This window comes from Caretta caretta, chromosome 2 (assembly GCF_965140235.1).
Source record: "Caretta caretta isolate rCarCar2 chromosome 2, rCarCar1.hap1, whole genome shotgun sequence".
Classification (NCBI taxonomy): Eukaryota; Metazoa; Chordata; order Testudines; family Cheloniidae; genus Caretta; species Caretta caretta.
Window position 1 is genome coordinate 153598731 of NC_134207.1, and position 18685 is coordinate 153617415.

The 18685-nt window shown below is 45.3% G+C and overlaps 1 protein-coding gene and 1 long non-coding RNA gene across 3 annotated transcripts in view; one reads left to right on the forward strand and one right to left on the reverse strand.

Annotated features, from left to right (window-relative positions):
* ELP2 (elongator acetyltransferase complex subunit 2) overlaps positions 1–18685 on the reverse strand; it is a 231655-nt gene that overhangs the window by 118647 nt on the left and 94323 nt on the right. Inside the window, exons 1-2 of one of the 2 annotated variants that reach the window (XM_048839454.2) lie at positions 6484–6740; positions 3937–4015 (exon numbers count right to left, since the gene is read on the reverse strand). The exons of the other annotated variant lie outside the window; for it this stretch is intronic. Of the exons in view, the coding sequence (XP_048695411.1) occupies positions 3937–4015; positions 6484–6615 (211 nt within the window). The 5' untranslated portion in view covers positions 6616–6740. Of the gene's footprint in view, positions 1–3936; positions 4016–6483; positions 6741–18685 lie in introns of those variants that run through there. 2 annotated transcript variants of the gene reach the window in all.
* Positions 5981–13975, forward strand: LOC125631954 (uncharacterized). Its single transcript, XR_007355113.2, has 5 exons — positions 5981–6116; positions 7734–7796; positions 8273–8408; positions 10002–10288; positions 10634–13975. It is a non-coding gene; the product is annotated as an uncharacterized LOC125631954 (long non-coding RNA).

Below are 18685 nucleotides of genomic sequence, written 5' to 3' on the forward strand. Positions count from 1 at the left end.
TAAGCATACTCTCTACTCCATTATCCAAGTCATTAATGAAAATATTGACTAGCAATATTGAACCAAGGACTGACTCTGTGCAACCCCCCTAGATACGCTCTCCCAATGTTACAGCAAACCATTAATAACTACTCTTTGAGTACGGTCTTTCAATCAGCTGTGCATCCACCTTATAGTAAATTCACCTAGACCACATTTTCCCAGTTTGCTTATGAGAATGTCACATGGAACTGTGTCAAAAACAGTACTGAAAATCAAGGTATATCATGTCTACTGATCCCGCCTATCCACTTGTTCGGTAATCCTATCAAAGAAAGAAATTTAAGTTGGTTTGGCATGATTTGTTCTTTACAAAACCATGCTGACTATTTCTTATAACCTGATTATCCTCTAGGTGCTTACAAATTGATAAAAAATTTGCTCCAGTATTATTCCAGGTATTGAAGTCAGACTAACAGATCTATAATTCCCTGGGTCAGTCTTGTTACCCTTTTTAAATAAAGATACCATGTTTGCCCTTCACCAGTCTTCCAGGACCTCTCCAATCCTCAGGAGTTTTCAAAGATAACTGTTAATGGCTCCGAGGATTGCTTCAGTTAGTTCCTTAAGTACCCTAGGACGTATCAAGAACGGCCATATAGGGTCAGAACAACGGTCCAACTAGTTCAGCATCCTGTCCTCCAACAGTGGCCAATGCCAGGTACTTCAGATGGAATGAAAAGACAGGCAATCACTGAGTGATCCATCCTGTCATCCACTCCCAGCTTCTGGCAATCAGAGGCTAAGGACACCCTGAGCATGGGGTTGCATCCCCAACTATCTTGGCTAATAGCCATTTATGGACCTATCCTCCACGAACTTATCTAATCCTTTTAAAGAAACCATTATATTTTAGCCTTCACAACATCCCCTGGCAATGAGTTCCACAGATTGACTGTGAACTGTGGGAAGTACTTCCTTTTGTTTGTTTTAAATCTGCTGCCTATTAATTTCATTGGGTGACTCCTGGTTCTTGTGTTATGTGAAATAGTAAACAACACTTCTATATTCACTTTGTCCACAACATTCACAATTTTATAGACCTGTATCAGATATACATACCCCTTAGTTTTCTCTTTTCCAAGCTGAAAAGTCACATTCTTTTTAATCTCTCCTCATACAGAAGCTGTTCTATATCCCTAGTCATTTTGTTGTCTCTCTCTTTTTCTAATTCTATCTGTTTTGAGATGGGGTGAGCAGAACTATATTCAGTGTTTAAGATGTGGAAGTACCAAGGATTTATAGAGTAGCATTATATTTTCTATCTTTCCCTTTCCTAATGATTCTTAACATTTTTAGCTTTTTTGACGGTTGCTGCACATTGAGCAGATATTTTCAGAGAGTTATTCTTCAGTCCAAGATCTCTTTCTTGAGTAGTAACAGCTAATTTACACGCCATCATTTTGTATGTATAGTTGGGATTATGTTTTCCATTGTGCATTACGTTGCATCAATACTGAATTTCATCTGCCATTTTGTTGCCCAGTCATCCAGTTTTGTGAGATCCCTTGTGTGACTCTTTGCAGTCTGCTTTGGACTTTATCTGAATAATTTTGTATTGTCTGCAAATTTTGCCACCTCGCTATTTAAACCTTTTTACAGATCATTCATGAGTACGTTGAATGGCACTGGTCCCACTACAGATCCTTGGAGGATATCACTATTTACCTGTCTCCATTCAGAAAACTGACCATTTATTCCTAGCCTTTGTTTCCAGACTTTTAACCAGTTACTGATGCATGAGAGGACTGTCCCTTTTATTCCATGATTGCATACTTTGTTTAAAATGCCTGTCAAATGCTTTCTAAAAGTCCAAGTATGATGTATCAGTGGCCCCCAAACTGTGGGGCAATCCCCCGTAGGGAGGCGCAGAGGAATGTTCAGGGGAGCGCACGGCACGGTCCAGACAGGAGGTGGGGAAGGAGCACCACCAAACCCCGCTCCACTCCCAGCCACAGCTCCACTCTGCCCTCGTTCCCTCTCCGCCCTCTAGCACCAGCCCCTCATCCATCTCCAGTTCTACTTTCAGCCTAAGATCCTCTACTGAGCCAACTGTACAGCAATGGAGGGGGGGCACAGACAAATTCCAATACTGGTAAGGGGGGTCATGACAGGAAAAGTTTGGTCACCACTGTGCTATATCCCCTGGATCACTCTTGTCCACGTTTGTTCTCCCTCAAAAGAATTCTAATAGATTGAAGAGGCATGATTTCCCTATAAAAAGGCATGTTGACTCTTCCCCAAAAATCTTCATCTATGTGTCTGATAATTTTTTTCTTTATTACAGGTTCAACCCATTTGCCTGGTACCAAAGTTAGAGTTACTAGTCTGTAATTGCTAGGATCGCCTCCAGAGCTTTTTTTAAAAATTGGTGTCACATTAGCTATCCTCCAGTCAGCTAGTATAGAAACTGATTTAAATGATAGGTTACGTAACACAGTTAGCAGCTCTACAATTTCATATTTGAGTTCCCTCAGATCTCTTAGGTGAATATCCTCTGGTTTGGTAACTTACTCCTGTTTAATTTAGCAATTTGTTCCAAAACCTCCTCTAATGACTACAGCTGCGAGTTTGTCATGGAGGTCACGGAAGTAACGGATTCCATAACTTTCTGTGACCTCCGTGACTTCTACAGCGGTCAGTGCAGCTGGCCCTCGGGCCACCTGAGCAGTTCGGGCAGCCCTTGCGCCAGCCACAGTGGCCGCTGCTAGGGCAGTTCGGGCCACCGCCCACCCCCACTCCCCCCCAGCAGCAGACATTTGGGTCAGGGGCTCAGGGGTTGGAGCATGGCAGGGGGTGAGGGCTCTGGGTAGCACTTACCTTGGTGGGAGCGCCCCAAAAACCGCGACATCCTTCAGCTCATAGGGAGAGGTGCAGCCAGGGGGCTCGGTGCACTGCCTTCACCTTCAGGCACCGCCCCCATAGCTCCCATTGGCTGCAGTTCCCAGCCAACGGGAGCTGTGAAGCCAGCGCTCAGGGTGGGAGGCAGAGCATAGAGCTGCGTGGCCACTTCCAGAGAAGACCCCCTCCCCCAGCACCAGCAGGGTCCCGGGCCACGCGCCACTGCTCGCCTACCCCCCAAGCACCCAAACAACTAGTTAATTCAAATTTTTAAATTGATGAGATTGCAAGTTGACAGCATCCAGGATTCAACAGTCCTCAGATGAGCACATGAAAAATAAGAATCCTGTTCTAGCACAGAACAAAAGTGGGTATTTGCAAACACAGCTTGCTTAGTTCTTACAGCAGAGGTGAGCAAACTATAGCCTGCGAGACCGTCCTGTCTGGCCCCTGGCCCATCCCCTGCTGTTCCCCCTCCCCTGCAGCCTCAGCTCACTGCGTCACCGGCGCAACGCTCTGGGCGACGAGCTCTTGCCAGGCAGCACAGCTGCAGACCCGGTGCTGACCCGGTGCTCTGTGCTGCGCGGTGGCGTGGCTGGCTCTAGCTGGGCAGCGCGGCTGCCTGTCCTGGTGCTCTGGGCACCGCGGCTGTAGGGCCACCAGCGCTCCAGGCAGCACGGTAAGGGGGCAGGGAGTGGAGGGGATTGGATAGAGGGCAGGGAGTTCAAGATGGTGGTCAGGGGTGTGGATAGGGGTCGGGGCGGTCACAGAGCAGGGAACAGGGGGGTTGAATGGAGACAGGAGACCGGGGGGGGGTTGGATGGGGTGGCAGGGGGCAGTCAGGGGCAGGGGTTCTGGGGGCAGTTAGGGGACAGGGAGGGATGAATGGGGCCGTCAGGGGATGCGAAGCAGGAAAGGTCGGATAGGGGGCCAGGGCCGGGGCTGGGCCATGCCTTGGTGTTTGGGGAGGCACAGCCTCCCCTAACCAGCCCTCCATACGATTTCGGAAACCCAATGTGGCCCTAAAGCCAAAAAGTTTGCCCACCCCTGACTTACAGCCATCTTGGTTGTGAATCCACTGCACACAATTAACTCTACCAGTGTGACCATTCAGTGTAGCAACTACTCTTCTTTTCTGAGAAAAGAAAGAAAATGTTTAGTTGCCCAACTGTTTTTGAGGAAATTTATGTTTTATAAAAATGAGGACAGGTGAGCCACTCTGCCAAAGCTTTAAGAAGGGTCATTTAGCTAACAACTTCCTGATGTCCTGGAGAGCTTGCTCAAGAAGGAACAAGTTACAGAAAAAAAGATCAAACACCTTCTTGATGTTCGCGTTTTAATGGGAGGCGGGCCTTCAACCACTCAGGGCAGCCATGCGGCTGGCAGCCTCGGCACCAGAAGCAAAGCGGAGAACAGGAAGCTGAAGGGAGATGCACAATGATGCCCAGCCAGAGGGAGGCTGAGCAAAGAAAAACTGCTCTCTGTCTTAATTTGCTGCTTATGGTGTACTACACGACCTGAGCATACTCAATAACATCTGCTGAAGCCACAGCCCTTCACCCTGCCTTTACTTGGCATCAGATTCTGCAGACTGCTTTTTACAGGGGGTAAAAAGAGCCAAAGGGGGCAAACTGAAGGAGGGGGGTGAGCAGGAGACGGAAACTGACTGGCCAGGGGCGTTCAAGCAGATCGAGGCAGGGATAGGATATGGGCTGAAGGACTAAACCAGGGATGGGGGATAGGAGCCAGAGATGAAGTGCTGCCAGAGGGTAGCAGGGGGCAAAACCCTAGCACAGGCAGGGGTAGAGAGGGTAACAGTTACCCCAGTGGACTGAGACACCAGTGTTTGCAAAAATAGGGTGCGGGGGCAAAGGGGCTTTTTAATTTGGTCAGAGGGGCTTTTTCATTTTCCCTCTCACAAGACAGCAGATCTCAGCCTGGGCTTCCCGCTGGGTTCTTAAAGGCACAGGCATCCCAATGCCTAGTCACCGCAGCTCCTCTCTGTCTGATGTGACTTACTGAGGTGCTGCAGGAGATTTGATTCAGTGAAATATTTTACATATATCCCTTCACAAACAAAGAATCCCTTATGACTTTATAGAAGTGCACAAAGTATCTTAGGTTTCAGAGTAGCAACCAAGTTAGTCTGTATCTGCAAAAGAAAAGGAGGACTTGTGGCACCTTAGAGACGAACAAATTTATTTAAGCATAAGCTTCCGTGAGCTACAGCTCACCCACGAAAGCTTATACTCAAATAAATTTGTTCGTCTCTAAGGTGCCACAAGTACTCCTTTTCTTTTTTAAGGAATCTTAGCAGTTCACAAACCTGTCTTATTTGTTGCTGGGACTCCCTGAATTACTCTTAGCACTTCATCATTTGTTATTGTGCAGATGTGTCACTGTGCTATTTAATTTATATGTTAATAACAAATACTCATTGAAAGTATGTATAAGTAGTTATAGTTATAGTTTTAGCACAGACAGCTGTGTTTCTAGTATTGCATTTGCTATGTTGTGTTTGCACAGTAAATGCAGCTACAAAATAAATGACATTTAAATGCCCTCAGTCAATTAAGAAGTAATTGATACACACATACCCCAGGCAGGGTTCTTTGGAAGCTGAAGACTTTATGCTTCCATCCCACACCACTGTCAAGTTTCAGCAAATTAGGACAAGTTAGCAAATAAGAACAACTTTACATATCAGTAACTGATACTGATTACAATTTACTTCTGCTGTTACAGTATCAGAGTAGGTCAGATAGCCGTTTAATATCAGTAATGGCTACTGGTAGCAAATTTAAGACAGAGAGCAGTTTTCAGACTACACCCGCTGCTCTCGGGGGCAGTCGCTGAGGGCAGCCCCAGGACATCCTGCCCCTGGGGGCCAGGCCCATCTGCATGCACAGAGAGCTGGCCTGGTTATAACATGGGTTTCCATGCAGGGTAAGTGCTGCCAGCCCAGCGCGAGCCCATGGACTCGGTTCCCCGCTACGCACACGGCTGAGGAGGCTCGCGGCCGGCGCATGCAGCAGAAGGGCCGCCGGGAGCTGATAACCAAGTCGCTGTGGGGCGGGGCTGCAATGGGGAGGCCCAGCACGGCGCGTGCCCACCGCTGGGGGCTGAGCAGCCGGGTGCCTAGCCCGGCCAGGCTGCGAGGCGGCAGCTGAGGCACGGGCAGTGGAACTCCCGAGGCCAGCGGGCCCAGCAGCAGCGCTACCTGGGGGACAAACGAGGTAGCTGTCCCGCCCCCAGGAGGGCCTGAGCCCTGAGCGGGGCCTCAACCAGAAGAGGCGGGGCCATTAAACCCCTGGCCCTTTAACTCCCGATTTAAAAGGCCTGGGGCTGCAGCGGCTGGGAGCCCCGGGCCTTTTAAACCACCGCGGGAACTACAGCTGTGGAGGCAGCCGGGAGCCCCAGGACTCGAGCGGCGATTTAAAGCGCCCGGCCCTTTAAATTACCCACGGGGGGCTCCCGACCACCGCCGCTACCCCAGGGCTCCAGCAGCGGGGCTCCGGCCCCTACCGGGCACCCCAGGCCCTTTAAATCGCCAGCCTGGGGAAGCCGGTCCGGTCTACCTTCACCTCTGCCCGCCCCCCTCACCTCGGGGTCGTAGAGCGCCACAGAGCGGCAGGTGCCGAAGGCCAGGAGCCCGCCCCGCCCCCACGACACGGCCCCGCCGCCAGCCCGATTCGCGCAACAGGCAACGTGACCGATTCCCAGCGGCGCCGCCATTTCCCTCGCGCGCCGCCGCCTTTGACCTCACGCAGCTTCCGTCGTGCGACGCCGCGCGAGGCGGGTACGGCGTCCGGGAGGCACCGCCGGCGGGGCCACCGCGAGAGGGCGGGGCTGTGACCGGGAGCCAGGCTCTGAGGTCCCTCAGCCTCACTCTCACCCACGAGTCACAGGCCCCTCCCTAGCCGTACGCAGTTGCGTAAGGCATCACGTGGTGCCCTGCCCCGCTCCTTCCCCGTGGCCCCAGACCCTGCTCTGCCCTTAACTCCGCCCGGACCCCAGGAGAGCAGCCGCGGGCCTGGGGGAGGCGCGGCTCGGAGCCCGCCCCGCGCGTGGGGAAGGTGTCTGTTCGAGTCGTGTTCAATACCCCGCCTCACTTGGTCGCCCTGTTCTGGCCTGGACACGTGGCAGTGGATGTGTCGCCCTAATTTTCTGACATATGTATTAAGATTTTCAAAAGGAACCAAGTCCCAGGAACATTAAATCAGAGTTTTCTCATCGTGGACCTGTCGGTGGAATAGAAAAATGTTTATGGATTAAAAATGGAGTGACAGATCTGCTTCCGGGTCCCAAAGATGTTGATCACACAGTGTTGTAGGTGTGTTTTGTACACCTCGTAAATGTGTACTTTTAACTACACACACACACAAAAATGTTAAAAGCTGTTCACGTTGCATAGTCAAGTACTCAGAAGTTAGAAAATGTCAGAATTAATCATAGACTATCAGGGTTGGGAGGGACCTCAGGAGGTCATCTAGTCGAACCCCCTGCAGGGCCAATCCCCAATTTTTGCCCCAGATCCCTAAATGGCCCTCTCAAGGATTAAACTCACAACCCTGGGTTTAGCAGGCCAATGCTCAAACCACTGAGCTATCTGTTGCTGCTGCAGTCTTAGTTCTGCCCTTTTGTGCATATGCGTTGTGATACAATCTTTAATTAAATTGCCACATTTTTATCCTTGGGACCTCTGCCTCATTCAGTGCACAGGATAAAAGGTACTTGGTGAATGAGGGAGCTATTCAGTATTTTTATTTATCATCATTCGGTGTGTTGCTTCTATGCCTAATGTGCTGTACACAAACCAAACCCAGCCCAGAATCATTCATTTTCTTTTCTAGGGTACCCATCACCATAGTGCCTCACAAAAATAAATGAATGTCTTCACAAGACCCATGTGAAGGGTGAGTGGTATTACTATGCCCATTTTATAGATAGGGAACTGAAGAACAGAGCAATTAAGGCCAAAATTCACCTATGTCCATTAATTTTGAGTGCCTCACTACCTAGGTCCCCAACTTGAAAAATCTAGGGTGCCATTTTTCGGAGTTGCTGAGCACCCACAGCTCCTGTTGACATCAAATACAGTTGTAAGTCCTCAACGCTTCTGAAGATTAGATTCTAGAAGTAGGAAACCTGTTGTTTTCAATAGGATCCTCAAAACAAGACAAAACTCCTATTGATTTTAGTGGAGTCACAATTTCGGTCTAGGAGTCCCAAGTGTGGCACTCAGAAAATAAGGAACATAATTATGAACATTTTGGTGTGAGTGACTTACAGACTCCTTATCTAAAGCTGGGTAACACAGCCAAGAATAGAACTCAGTTCTCTTGGGTCACAATCATGTTAACCACAAGAACATCTTTTCCCTTTCTTCCAGGTTTGGGATATGGCCCTGTGGTCATTTCCATGATTGGGGAAATTCCACATCTCTAGCACAATAATAATCTCTTGCAGAAACTTCTACCCTCTGAACCCACCCCTGTAGGATTTACCACAGAAGGGGATGATCCAGGGTGAGGAATTATTCCCTGTGAGAATGTTTATAGACTGTATCTACATGATCTTTGATGGGAAAACACTGTTTTCTTTTACCAGCCAGATTTACTTACCCTACATTTTTAAAAAATGTAACTTGCCACAATAATTTCACTCTACACTATATTCCACAAACACAATGAAATCATTTTGTAAGATAAGAAAGCAGACATCAAACACAAGTTTTTACACTACATCTAAAATACTTAGATTAAACATTTTAAATTGAAAGTTGAATAGTGCTTGTGAAAGGTGCTGGATTTAATTTAATAAATATTAATCACATCTCTGTTCGATATTTATTGAAAGGACTAAATTGTAAATATTTTACAAATGGCTTTCACTGCCAAATGCATAGATGTGCCTCACATAATAGAGAATGTATTTCTGAATAATTTTACCAAACAGAAATTGCTGTGTCAAAATTTAAATGTCCAAACAATGAATGTAATTTGCTTGCTGAAAGACACACTAGAAAATCTCCTCGAATCCTTTTGTTAAACAGGGAAGTCTCATGCAATCATGACCTAGAAAATTGCTGGAAAAAGTAGAAGGGGATGAAACAGCTTGTCACATAATCAAACTGATTAGAGTTTCTGCTTCAAAAACATAATGCAGAAACAGATGTGGTAGCAGTCATGCATTCCAGAGCACATAAAAGTGTGGAAAGAGGTATTTTTCCATTGCAAAAAGACAACACTCAGAAGTGCAATCTCAAACAGTTAACATGATATTCTGTTTACAAATCCCATATTAGCAGAGGTTATTGTGTGGATTGTGGATAATACTGCAATACGCTAATATCTTATTAAAACAAAAAAGGCATTATGTATTGTTTGCCTGACATTCACACCCATCTGTGGTTATTTTCAAATAATATTGCTTTGTATGAAGAGCAGTAGCAGAGCCTTTATGCTTATATATTATTTTAACTATATGTACAGATGCCAAGAGTTTTTACATGAATTACACTTTGAAATATAAAATCTACTGATAAACATAACACAGTATGAACATCTCTAAAAGAGATAGGGCTCATATAGGTCCTGATCCAGAACTCAGAAGTCAGTGGAAAGACTCATTTGGATCAGGCCCATGTTTACTGGCGTTATATCTTTGCTTGCAGCATTCTTTTCTGCATCATAGTTTTGCTATCAGTACCTTCTGTCACTTTTACACATACACTAACTTAGTAAACAAGATATTCAAAAGTAGCAAGCATCCAGCCATCTGATCTGGAGCTTTCTCAGATCTCAGTTAAGAGCAAACACAAAATGCATTACTATGGAAAATCCCAGTTCCTTATGCCAAGGGCACAAACAGCTTAGGTGCCTGGGATTTATAGTGCAAACACGTATGCAGTAACTGTACACACCACTCTCATAAAATGTATTTCTTTTATTATGAACAACCTTATTTCCTGAAAAGTATTGTTAAGAATCTATCTCAATTCCCATTAAAACCCACATTTCAAGTGTTTATATTTGAGTTATAAAAATTCTTTCTGGTCTGAAAATTGTGAATATTTGTATGCATGGTCTCAGTATTATTCAATAATTTGTCTTTTTTAGAGGATTAACTACTTTTCCTCCAAACATAACAATTGAGAAGGTTGTGTGGAAGTGATCGACTCTGTCCTGAAACACTGGGATCTAAAATGGTTGTTTGTGAGGTGGCATTAACAGGAAGAAAAGTCAAATGCATGCTGAAGAACAAGAACAATTAGAAACATCAGGTGAAGGCTAAGGATATTACTGTATGATAATCCCTGAACAACTTGGACTGGATGTAGTGATCCGTATTGTTTTATGGAAGAGTGAATAAGCCTCCAGAGACCTCTGAAATTTCACTTTATTATGTGAGTGAACATTTAGGATTCTTGAGACACTATGCAGATAGCGTGACTGAATCAACTCTGAAAGCAATAACATTGCAACTATATCTTTATGTTTCAAAAATATTTTAAAATATATCAGCACATACTTACTAAAAGAAATATGTGCACAAACCTTAGTGACCTAGGAACACCCACCAAAAGATATAACAGATCTTCTGCCTCGTGAGGTCAGTGAGCAGGCACAAGATAGTGGGTGCTACCAAATCGTTTGCTCTGGGAGGGTTTTCTGTGCATTACTTTTCTTTTTGTATTTTTTACTTCCTTGTATTTTTCAGCCTTTAATATTATTCTAATTTTACTTTGCAGGAACCTCTGGCATTGGTGGTGCCTTGGTCTCTATTTTCTGCAACATTTTAGCATCCAGAGGAATATAATGTTTTAGTATAACTGAAGTCATTGTAGGCTCAATGTAGGGTATTTGCATGAAATTCAATGGCTTGTGATATCCAGGAGGTCAGATTATTTGATCTAATGGTCCTTTCTGACCTTAAATTCTATGAAGCTTAAGGAAATGCTTAGTTAAGGCACCCAATCTTAACTCAGCCCCATAGTAATACCATAAAAAATAGACAGAAAACATAACAGAAAAAACAAACAAAAATAACCCAACCACTAGCAGAGTTTCTTTGCCTCAAAAAATGAAAAAGACCTAAAGACTCCACATAGTCTCCTGGAGACCTCAGAGTTGAAGACCATAAGGGACCACTAATCTGATAATCTAGTCTGACCTCCTACACACCACAGGCCCCCAACACCACTCACACACCAAATCCAACGATCCAAAATTGGACCAAAGGAGACTAGACTATTAGGTGCTGCAGGCAGAGAGTAGGAGGGACCAAGGTGCACTAGTACGCGAGGCCCCTGCAGTAGCAGGGAATTGATTAAGATATACCCTTATAACACTGGCAAGTGACCCAAACTCTGTGCTTCAGAGGAAAGCGAAAAACTTCTAATGGTCTCTGCCAATCTGACCTGGGGGGAAATTCCTTCCCAATCCCACATATGGCAACCAATTAGACTGTGAACATGTGAGCTATTGCTAATCTATTTTAAATTGAAGGCACTCAGATTCTGTCAAAAACCCAAGATAGATAAGGAATTGGGAATCCATTTATCTTTCTTTTAGTTTATATTGTTGATCTAATTTCTTGATTGTACATCTGAAATATGCAACTCCTTGACCTTCCCCTTTGCTATAGAACCTTGGTCAAAGTTCTAGCTATATATTATGCCTAAATTACTGTGATTCTCATTTGACTGGAATCCTTTCTTCTTCTAACTACAGTCTTCATTCCATTCAAAGTTATGCAACTAAATTAATACTTCACTGCCCTCCTATTCTCAAGTGTCCCCTTTACTCATTCGGCTTCATTGGTTGTTGATGCATTTAAGGATTTATTTAAGGATTAAATTAATATAGTTTGTGTTTTAAGTTTCTTCCCATCATTGTATCATCTTATGCAACAGAAACTGACCAGGTAGTATCAAAGTAGGGGCCAGATCCTCAGATCCCTTTGAATAGCGTGTTTCGTTCTGGGCCTCTCAATACCAGAAAAATGTTAACAAAATGGATAAAATTTAGAGAACAAGAAAAATAATTAAAGAGCTGGAATGTGAAAGTTTTTAATCCTTCAACCCATATCCAAGGGGCTATTGTGATGCCATGGCCCTTTAAGAGCACAGTCTCCAAGCTTTCTGGGTCTCTGAGGACTACTCCAAGACCTGACTAAATGTGGGCCTCCAAATGTCCAGCTTTCTCTTTCCCACCTTGTAGAGTACAACCTGTGGGTCTGTTCTGTGGGCAGCTTCTTGGACTCATGGCACCTCCTTGAGATCATCACTGGCCTTAGCAGCCTCCCCACTGTCTGAGAATGCAGCCTTTTATCCAGCTGTTACTAGTCAGCCACTTGGTCACAGCTGGGGAAGTCACTGTTCTGGCCATTCACCCCTTCATGGTTCCTGCAGTGTGGGGTTTATGCACTTTATCACATACACTTATTAGGAAACCTTAATAGAATTATATCTGTATAGTTTGGCTAAGTGATATCTGAGGAGTGAATACAAGGCTGTGAAAGGTGTAAGGATTAAGTTGTTTATCTTAATCCAGAGATGACAGATATAAGTATTTAGTTAAGATTTGTGGGATGATATAGAACAAAAAATTAGCTGGAGTATCAAAACAATTTCCTCAAAATGAGATCTATGAGAGATTATCAACAGTGTCCGATGGAAGTGGTGGAAGCCCTCATTTGAACCATTTAAAACTAAATCGGACACAGAACATCAAACAAAATAACCCGAGTTTGTATTTTCAGGCACATGACTTATAAATCTCACATGCTAAATGTGCATTGAGGCATGTTATTTTTGTGTCATTTTTCTTTCAATCACAAAAATAATCACTGCAGTATTTTTTTAAAAAAAATATGCCAAGAGCGAGATGTCTAGAAAATGAGGGCAAAGTCACTCTAGTGTGCTAGCAATACCTGTAGGGTATTGTGTACATGAGAATGTTTGAAAGACCCAAGCAAAAAAGGCAGATACCTCTAGAAATCAGCATCTACATTGGAAAGAAAGTGGGATAAATATATGCTTTCTCACAGACAAAAATGTGAATGCTCTGGAAGGAAATGTTTAGTTTTTATGCTATGCTTGACTTTTGCACTTGCTATACATTAATGTTTAATGATTAATATAATGTAACCTGAACTATGCTAGAAAGGTATCTTTTTCCATTATTTTTAATATATAAAAAGGCAGTCGAGTGGGAAATGTACTCTAGCCAAACTGCAAAGCATGGAAAATAGAACGCTAAAACTTTTGCTTTCCCCGTCCTTTTTTTTTTAAACCTGTAGGCCAGTTTCATGAGATACATGATCAGGGGTGCTAAATTTGTCACCTTGTTTCATATAAGCTTTGTATCCCTTGGGGTTTGAGTTCGTTTTGTTGTGTCAAAACCAAAACAGGAACAAAACATTAACTCAGCAAATCTGGGTTTTCAAAAATTCCCTGTGAGTTTTTGAAGTGAAATGTCATTTTCAAAAATCCGTTCAACCAAAATCTTCAACATTTGCCTTTTTGGGTTGGTTTGGTGTAGAGAGAGAAGACAGGAATAGAGTCCTTTCTCTAATATTAGAGAGCCACTGGTCGCAGCTCCATAGTTAAGATTGCATTATAAAACATGCTTAAAATTAACACACAAACTTTCATTAACATGGAGTTAAGGTTGCAAGCATTCACTACTACCCTGTGCCCTTCCAGGATGTGAGAGTTGTTGTCATAAATATAAAGGAAGGATAAACACCTTTAAATTCCTCCTGGCCAGAGGAAAAACCCTTTCACCTGTAAAGGGTTAAGAAGCAAGACAACCTTGCTGGCACCTGACCAAAATGACCAATGAGGAAACAAGATACTTTCAAAGTGGAGGGAACAAAGGGTTCTCTCTGTCTGGGTTGTCTTTTGCCGGGACCAGAGCAGGAATGCAGGTCAGAACTCCTGTAAAGGGTTAGTAAGCAATCTAGTTAGATATGCATTAGATTTGGTTTTGTTTAAATGGCTGATAAAATAAATTGTGCTGAATAGAATGTATATTCCTGTTTTTGTGTCTTTTTGTAACTTAAGGTTTTGCCTAGAGGGATTCTCTATGTTTTGAATCTAATTACCCTGTAAGGTATTTACCATCCTGATTTTACAGAGGTGATTCTTTTACTTTTTCTTTAATTAAAATTCTTCTTTTAAGAACCTGATTGCTTTTTCTTTGTTCTTAAGATCCAAGGGTTTGGGTCTGTGTTCACCTATGCAAATTGGTGAGGATTTTTATCAAGCCTTCGGCAGGAAAGGGGGTGTAGGGCTTGGGGGGGGATTTTGGGGGGAAAGACGTTTCCAAGTGGTTTCTTTCCCTGTTATATTTGTTAGACGCTTGGTGGTGGCAGCAATAAGGTCCAGGGACAAAAGGTAAAATAATTTGTACCTTGGGGAAGTTTTAACCTAAGCTGGTAAAAATAAGCTTAGGGGGGTTTTCATGCAGATCCCCACATCTGTACCCTAGAGTTCAGAGTGGGGAAGGAACCTTGAAAGTTGTATTCTTAGTGATGTCAGAAAAACAAGGAAATGCACAGTTCTCAACAGAGCTACACAATCTTTACTTTGGGAACATTATAGCTGGGGCAGTGAGTTGTATGGTCCCATGGTGCCCGTGCTCCAGCAATATTCGGGGCCCGGCTCCACCAATGTTTGGGGCTGGGTCTTTTGCCCAGCCCTGCCTGCTGCCCCTGTGTGCCTCCCCTGGGTCCCTGCCTCTCCCCTACAGCTCCACGCTGACTCTGCTCTGCTGGCTCCCGGCATGAACTGCCACCGCAGGATCCTAGTGCCCCCATTCAGCCTGCCCTGTCCTGACCCTGCACTTCTGCCTCGGACCCTTCCTTTTTCCGGCAGGACCCTCCACCAGCACAGGGTGACCCCCGCCCACAGTCACTGCTCCTGCCCCACACTGGGCAAGGGGCAGCCCCATTCCCCACCCCCAGTGAGGGGCAGCAGCAGGGGAGGAGGTGCACATGTGATGGCAGCGCCACCCCCCACCCCTGCAACCACCATAGGGGAGGCAAGGGGGCTTCCTGGGCCTGAGAGGGGCCCTGGGAGCACGTGCAGTGACAATGGTGCAGGGTGAGTGTGCTGCCGGGGGGGGCCTCCCCCAGATCTCACTGTTGCCAGTGAGGACAAGGCTGAGGGGAGTCCTCCTCTTTGGCCCCAGCCCTGGAGAAGCCTGCCTGCACCCCAAACTCATCGCCAGCCCTGCCCCACCCCAGAGCCCACACCCCCAGCCAGAGCCCTCACCCCACACCCTGCATCATGAACCCCTCATCCCCAGCCTCACCCCACAGCCCTCACCCCAAACCTCTCATCCCCATCCCACAACCCTCACCCCTATATCCCCTCCCTCTGCACCCACCCATCCCCAAACTCCATCCCAGAGCCTGTACCCCCACCTGCTGTCCCAACCCAGAGCCTGCACCCAGCAACCAAACTCCATCCCAGAGCCTGCACCCCAGACCCCCTCCCCCACCCAAACTCCCTCCCAGAGCCCAACTTCTCACCCCTTCTGCACCCAAACTCCCTCCCAGAGCCTGTACCCTGCACCCCAATCCCCTCCCCCAGCCCAGAGCCTGCACTCCACCCAAACTCCCTCCCAGAGCCTTAGGCGGGGTGGGGTGGGGGGAAGCAGGTTCTGGGTACCACCAAAATTTCTACAAACCTGCCATCCCTGCATTATAGTACCTGACCCTCCCTCACCCCACCATTGGGGTTAATCACTTCCACGGCAGACCAACTGCTACTGCCATCTTTCCAGCCCCTGCAAAGTACAGGGCAGGCACAGGGACCTGGAGAGCATAAATCTGCAAGTTCTTCATCTCCCTTATTGTCAACACACTATCCTCCACTAGTGAAAACAAATTAGCAATTGCCTCTGGAGCCCTCTCCAGCTGTGTCTGACTGAACTTGCCTGCCATTTATCAGGCCGCTTAGGTGTACTTAATACTTTATCATCCCTTTGAGCAATTCATTCGCTGTATATTGATTTGTCAGCTGATCGCTTACATTTTCCATATAATGTATTATTTCAAGCCCCATTTGTTTTCTGCTTAATTAAATGTCTTTCCTCTGTATAGATTTAATGATTAGTTTCTTTGCTCAATTCATTTTCTGTGTATTCAGTTAATTCATAGCTCTAATTTTTGTCCTTCATTAATTGTTTCCCTGTTCATGTGATTTATCCTTTCTCCAAATACTGTGTTGAGTCACTGTGGATTTTATTTTTTTCACTTCTAACTATCATGACTATTGAAGTAATCTTCTGCTGGCTGCCTGATCGCCATCCCTTCTCCCTTTCTCCTTCTATTCTTCCCTCCCGCCCCTCTCACCAGCTCTTACTTACTCTTACCAGCAAATGACATCTGCCCCAGCCCTGTCTCTGTCCTCTCTTCTCAGTCTGCAACTCCTATCCTTGATGAGTTCAATTTCCATATCAGTGCTCCCATTTGATGTATTTGCCAACTACTCCTTGGATTAATTCTCCCACTCATCAAAAAAGCCATTCATTTGACCTTATATTCACTAAAACTCTGTCCTCTAATCTCTCTGGCTCTGGCTACCACCTAAGCTCATTCAGCATTGTCTATGACACTGCCCAGTCCCGCCCTTCCACCTGATCTTCCCCACCTCCAGTCTTCTGAAGCCTGCTCCCCCCGCCCCCCGTCTCATCCTTCACTTCAGTAGACTCAGACGTCCACTCCTAGTCTGATCTCTCCCCCACCCTTGACTCCCATGCGTTCCCCTCTCCTCCCGCCCATGGGCTAGATCACATACATTCAATTATCTAGGATCATACATATGCGACCAAGGAGGCTGAACCAAAGGAATCAGAAGGTGAAGATTGGTTTGTTCACCCATAGCCTCCTTACAAAAGTTTGGAAAAACCGGGGCATCTTGAAATGTAGAAAGGTTCAACTGGTAAAAAGAATACTTTTTCCAGTGCAACTTATCGATGTGAATCATGCGCAAGGCGAAAATTGAAACCTTTCAGATGTGGTGTTGGTAGAGACTCTTGCGTATCTCATAGGTTTTTTCTTTTTTTCTGTTCATGTTAGAAATATTTATTGTAGAGAAGTCAACAGGAGCAAACTTATGTACTTTGGTCACATCAGGCATAAAAATGGAAATAACCTCAACAAAGTTATAATGGAAGAATTGGTGTGTATTAGGAAGAGAGCCTGAGACATAACCCCTTGTATCAGAGGCCTGGTGTGAGGCCTGAACTAAAGTAGTGGTCAAGCCTTGCTAATATAAAGCAAAGTTAGCAAGAGACAGAAGTCAGACTCTGTCTGCATGCAGGCTCACAGAACCTGGCAAGAGCAGGGCTGATATTGCAAAAACACACACATTCCTGAGACAGCCCTAGGTACAGGACACTCACGCAAACATGTTCCAGAAGGGTGGTATGAGACTACCCCATACCAAGTTTGGTACAAACACACTCCCCGAAGATAATGAGAACACAATGACCCCTCCTAAAGATGAGGTCAGGATGACAGTGTGATAGAGATGTTATGATCAAACCAATATGTACAAGGTAATGGGTGGTAACAACCCACATCGGGGTGGGTAACTATGTCAGAGGGGCAATATGTAACTTGTTTGTTATTGGGGTATAAAATGAAGTTTCAGAGGGAGTGTCTTTGGCCAGCCTGGGGGCTAATGGAAAGTCCCATCTTCAACTGAGCTAGTCCGTTCCATGTGTTGATGTACCTGTAACCATTGAACCATGGCATTAAGACCATACTTCGTTGGCAATAAACGTGACCAAGTGCCTTCACTACAAAGAGGTCTGTGGTTATTGGGCAGTTTGACAGAGGTCTGCTGTGTCAAGTATCTGCACAGAGCTGGGACAGCACACAGAGAGAACACACACACGCCGCTGAACAACTGACGACGTGGTGGGTCATCATTGTGGAGCTGGAGAAGACCAGTAAGGAGATGATTAGTGTACAGCAGATCACTGGGATGGCAGCTGCTGAGTGCTCAAAACTACTGATAAATAGAGAAGGCTTCCAAAAATTCTGTTATGATGTCACCAATATTCAGACATGAATAAATGGATTTTACTTGTACACACAAGCTACCGAAGAACATAGATAATTTCCTCTAAGAGTTTACTCACAAATTTGCACTGGTTTAGTTAAACTAATGCAAATGCATAAATGGCCCCACTTACAGTGGTTTCACAAGAGTTATATTGATTTAGTTTGCCTCTGTACATTTAAGCTAATAAAAAGCCAGCTTTAAATCACTGGAAGAGTGTCCTCATGAAAAGTTGCACTAATTTAACTAAAAATTAGTTTAAAAATCACACTTTTCATTTAATTGGTGCAACTTTGTATGTGAACCATGTGTAAGGGTATGTCTTAAAAGCAATTAAGCACCTGCAGCTGGCCCATGCCAGTTAACGGGTTCACAAGGATGTGGGGCTATAAAATTGCAGTCCCGAGCCCCATGAGCCTGAGTCAGCTGACATGGGCCAGTTGTGGGTGTTTAATTGCTGTGTAAACATACCCCATGTGACCTGGGATGCCTGGGGAAGCCCTCACTGAAAATGCCACAGTCAGGGCATGCTGCTAAAAGGAGAGCCAATTCTCCCAAAACTGGTGGCTAACACTGAAGTTAAACTCACCCACCCGTCACAAACTATGCTTCTGATGCCCCGCACTGGTTATCGAGAAGCTTAAAAAAAAAAAATCACACAGCCCCCTTTATTGCATTCCAGTTCTCCGGCTGCCAGTCAAAACCTAGGTACAGTAGCAC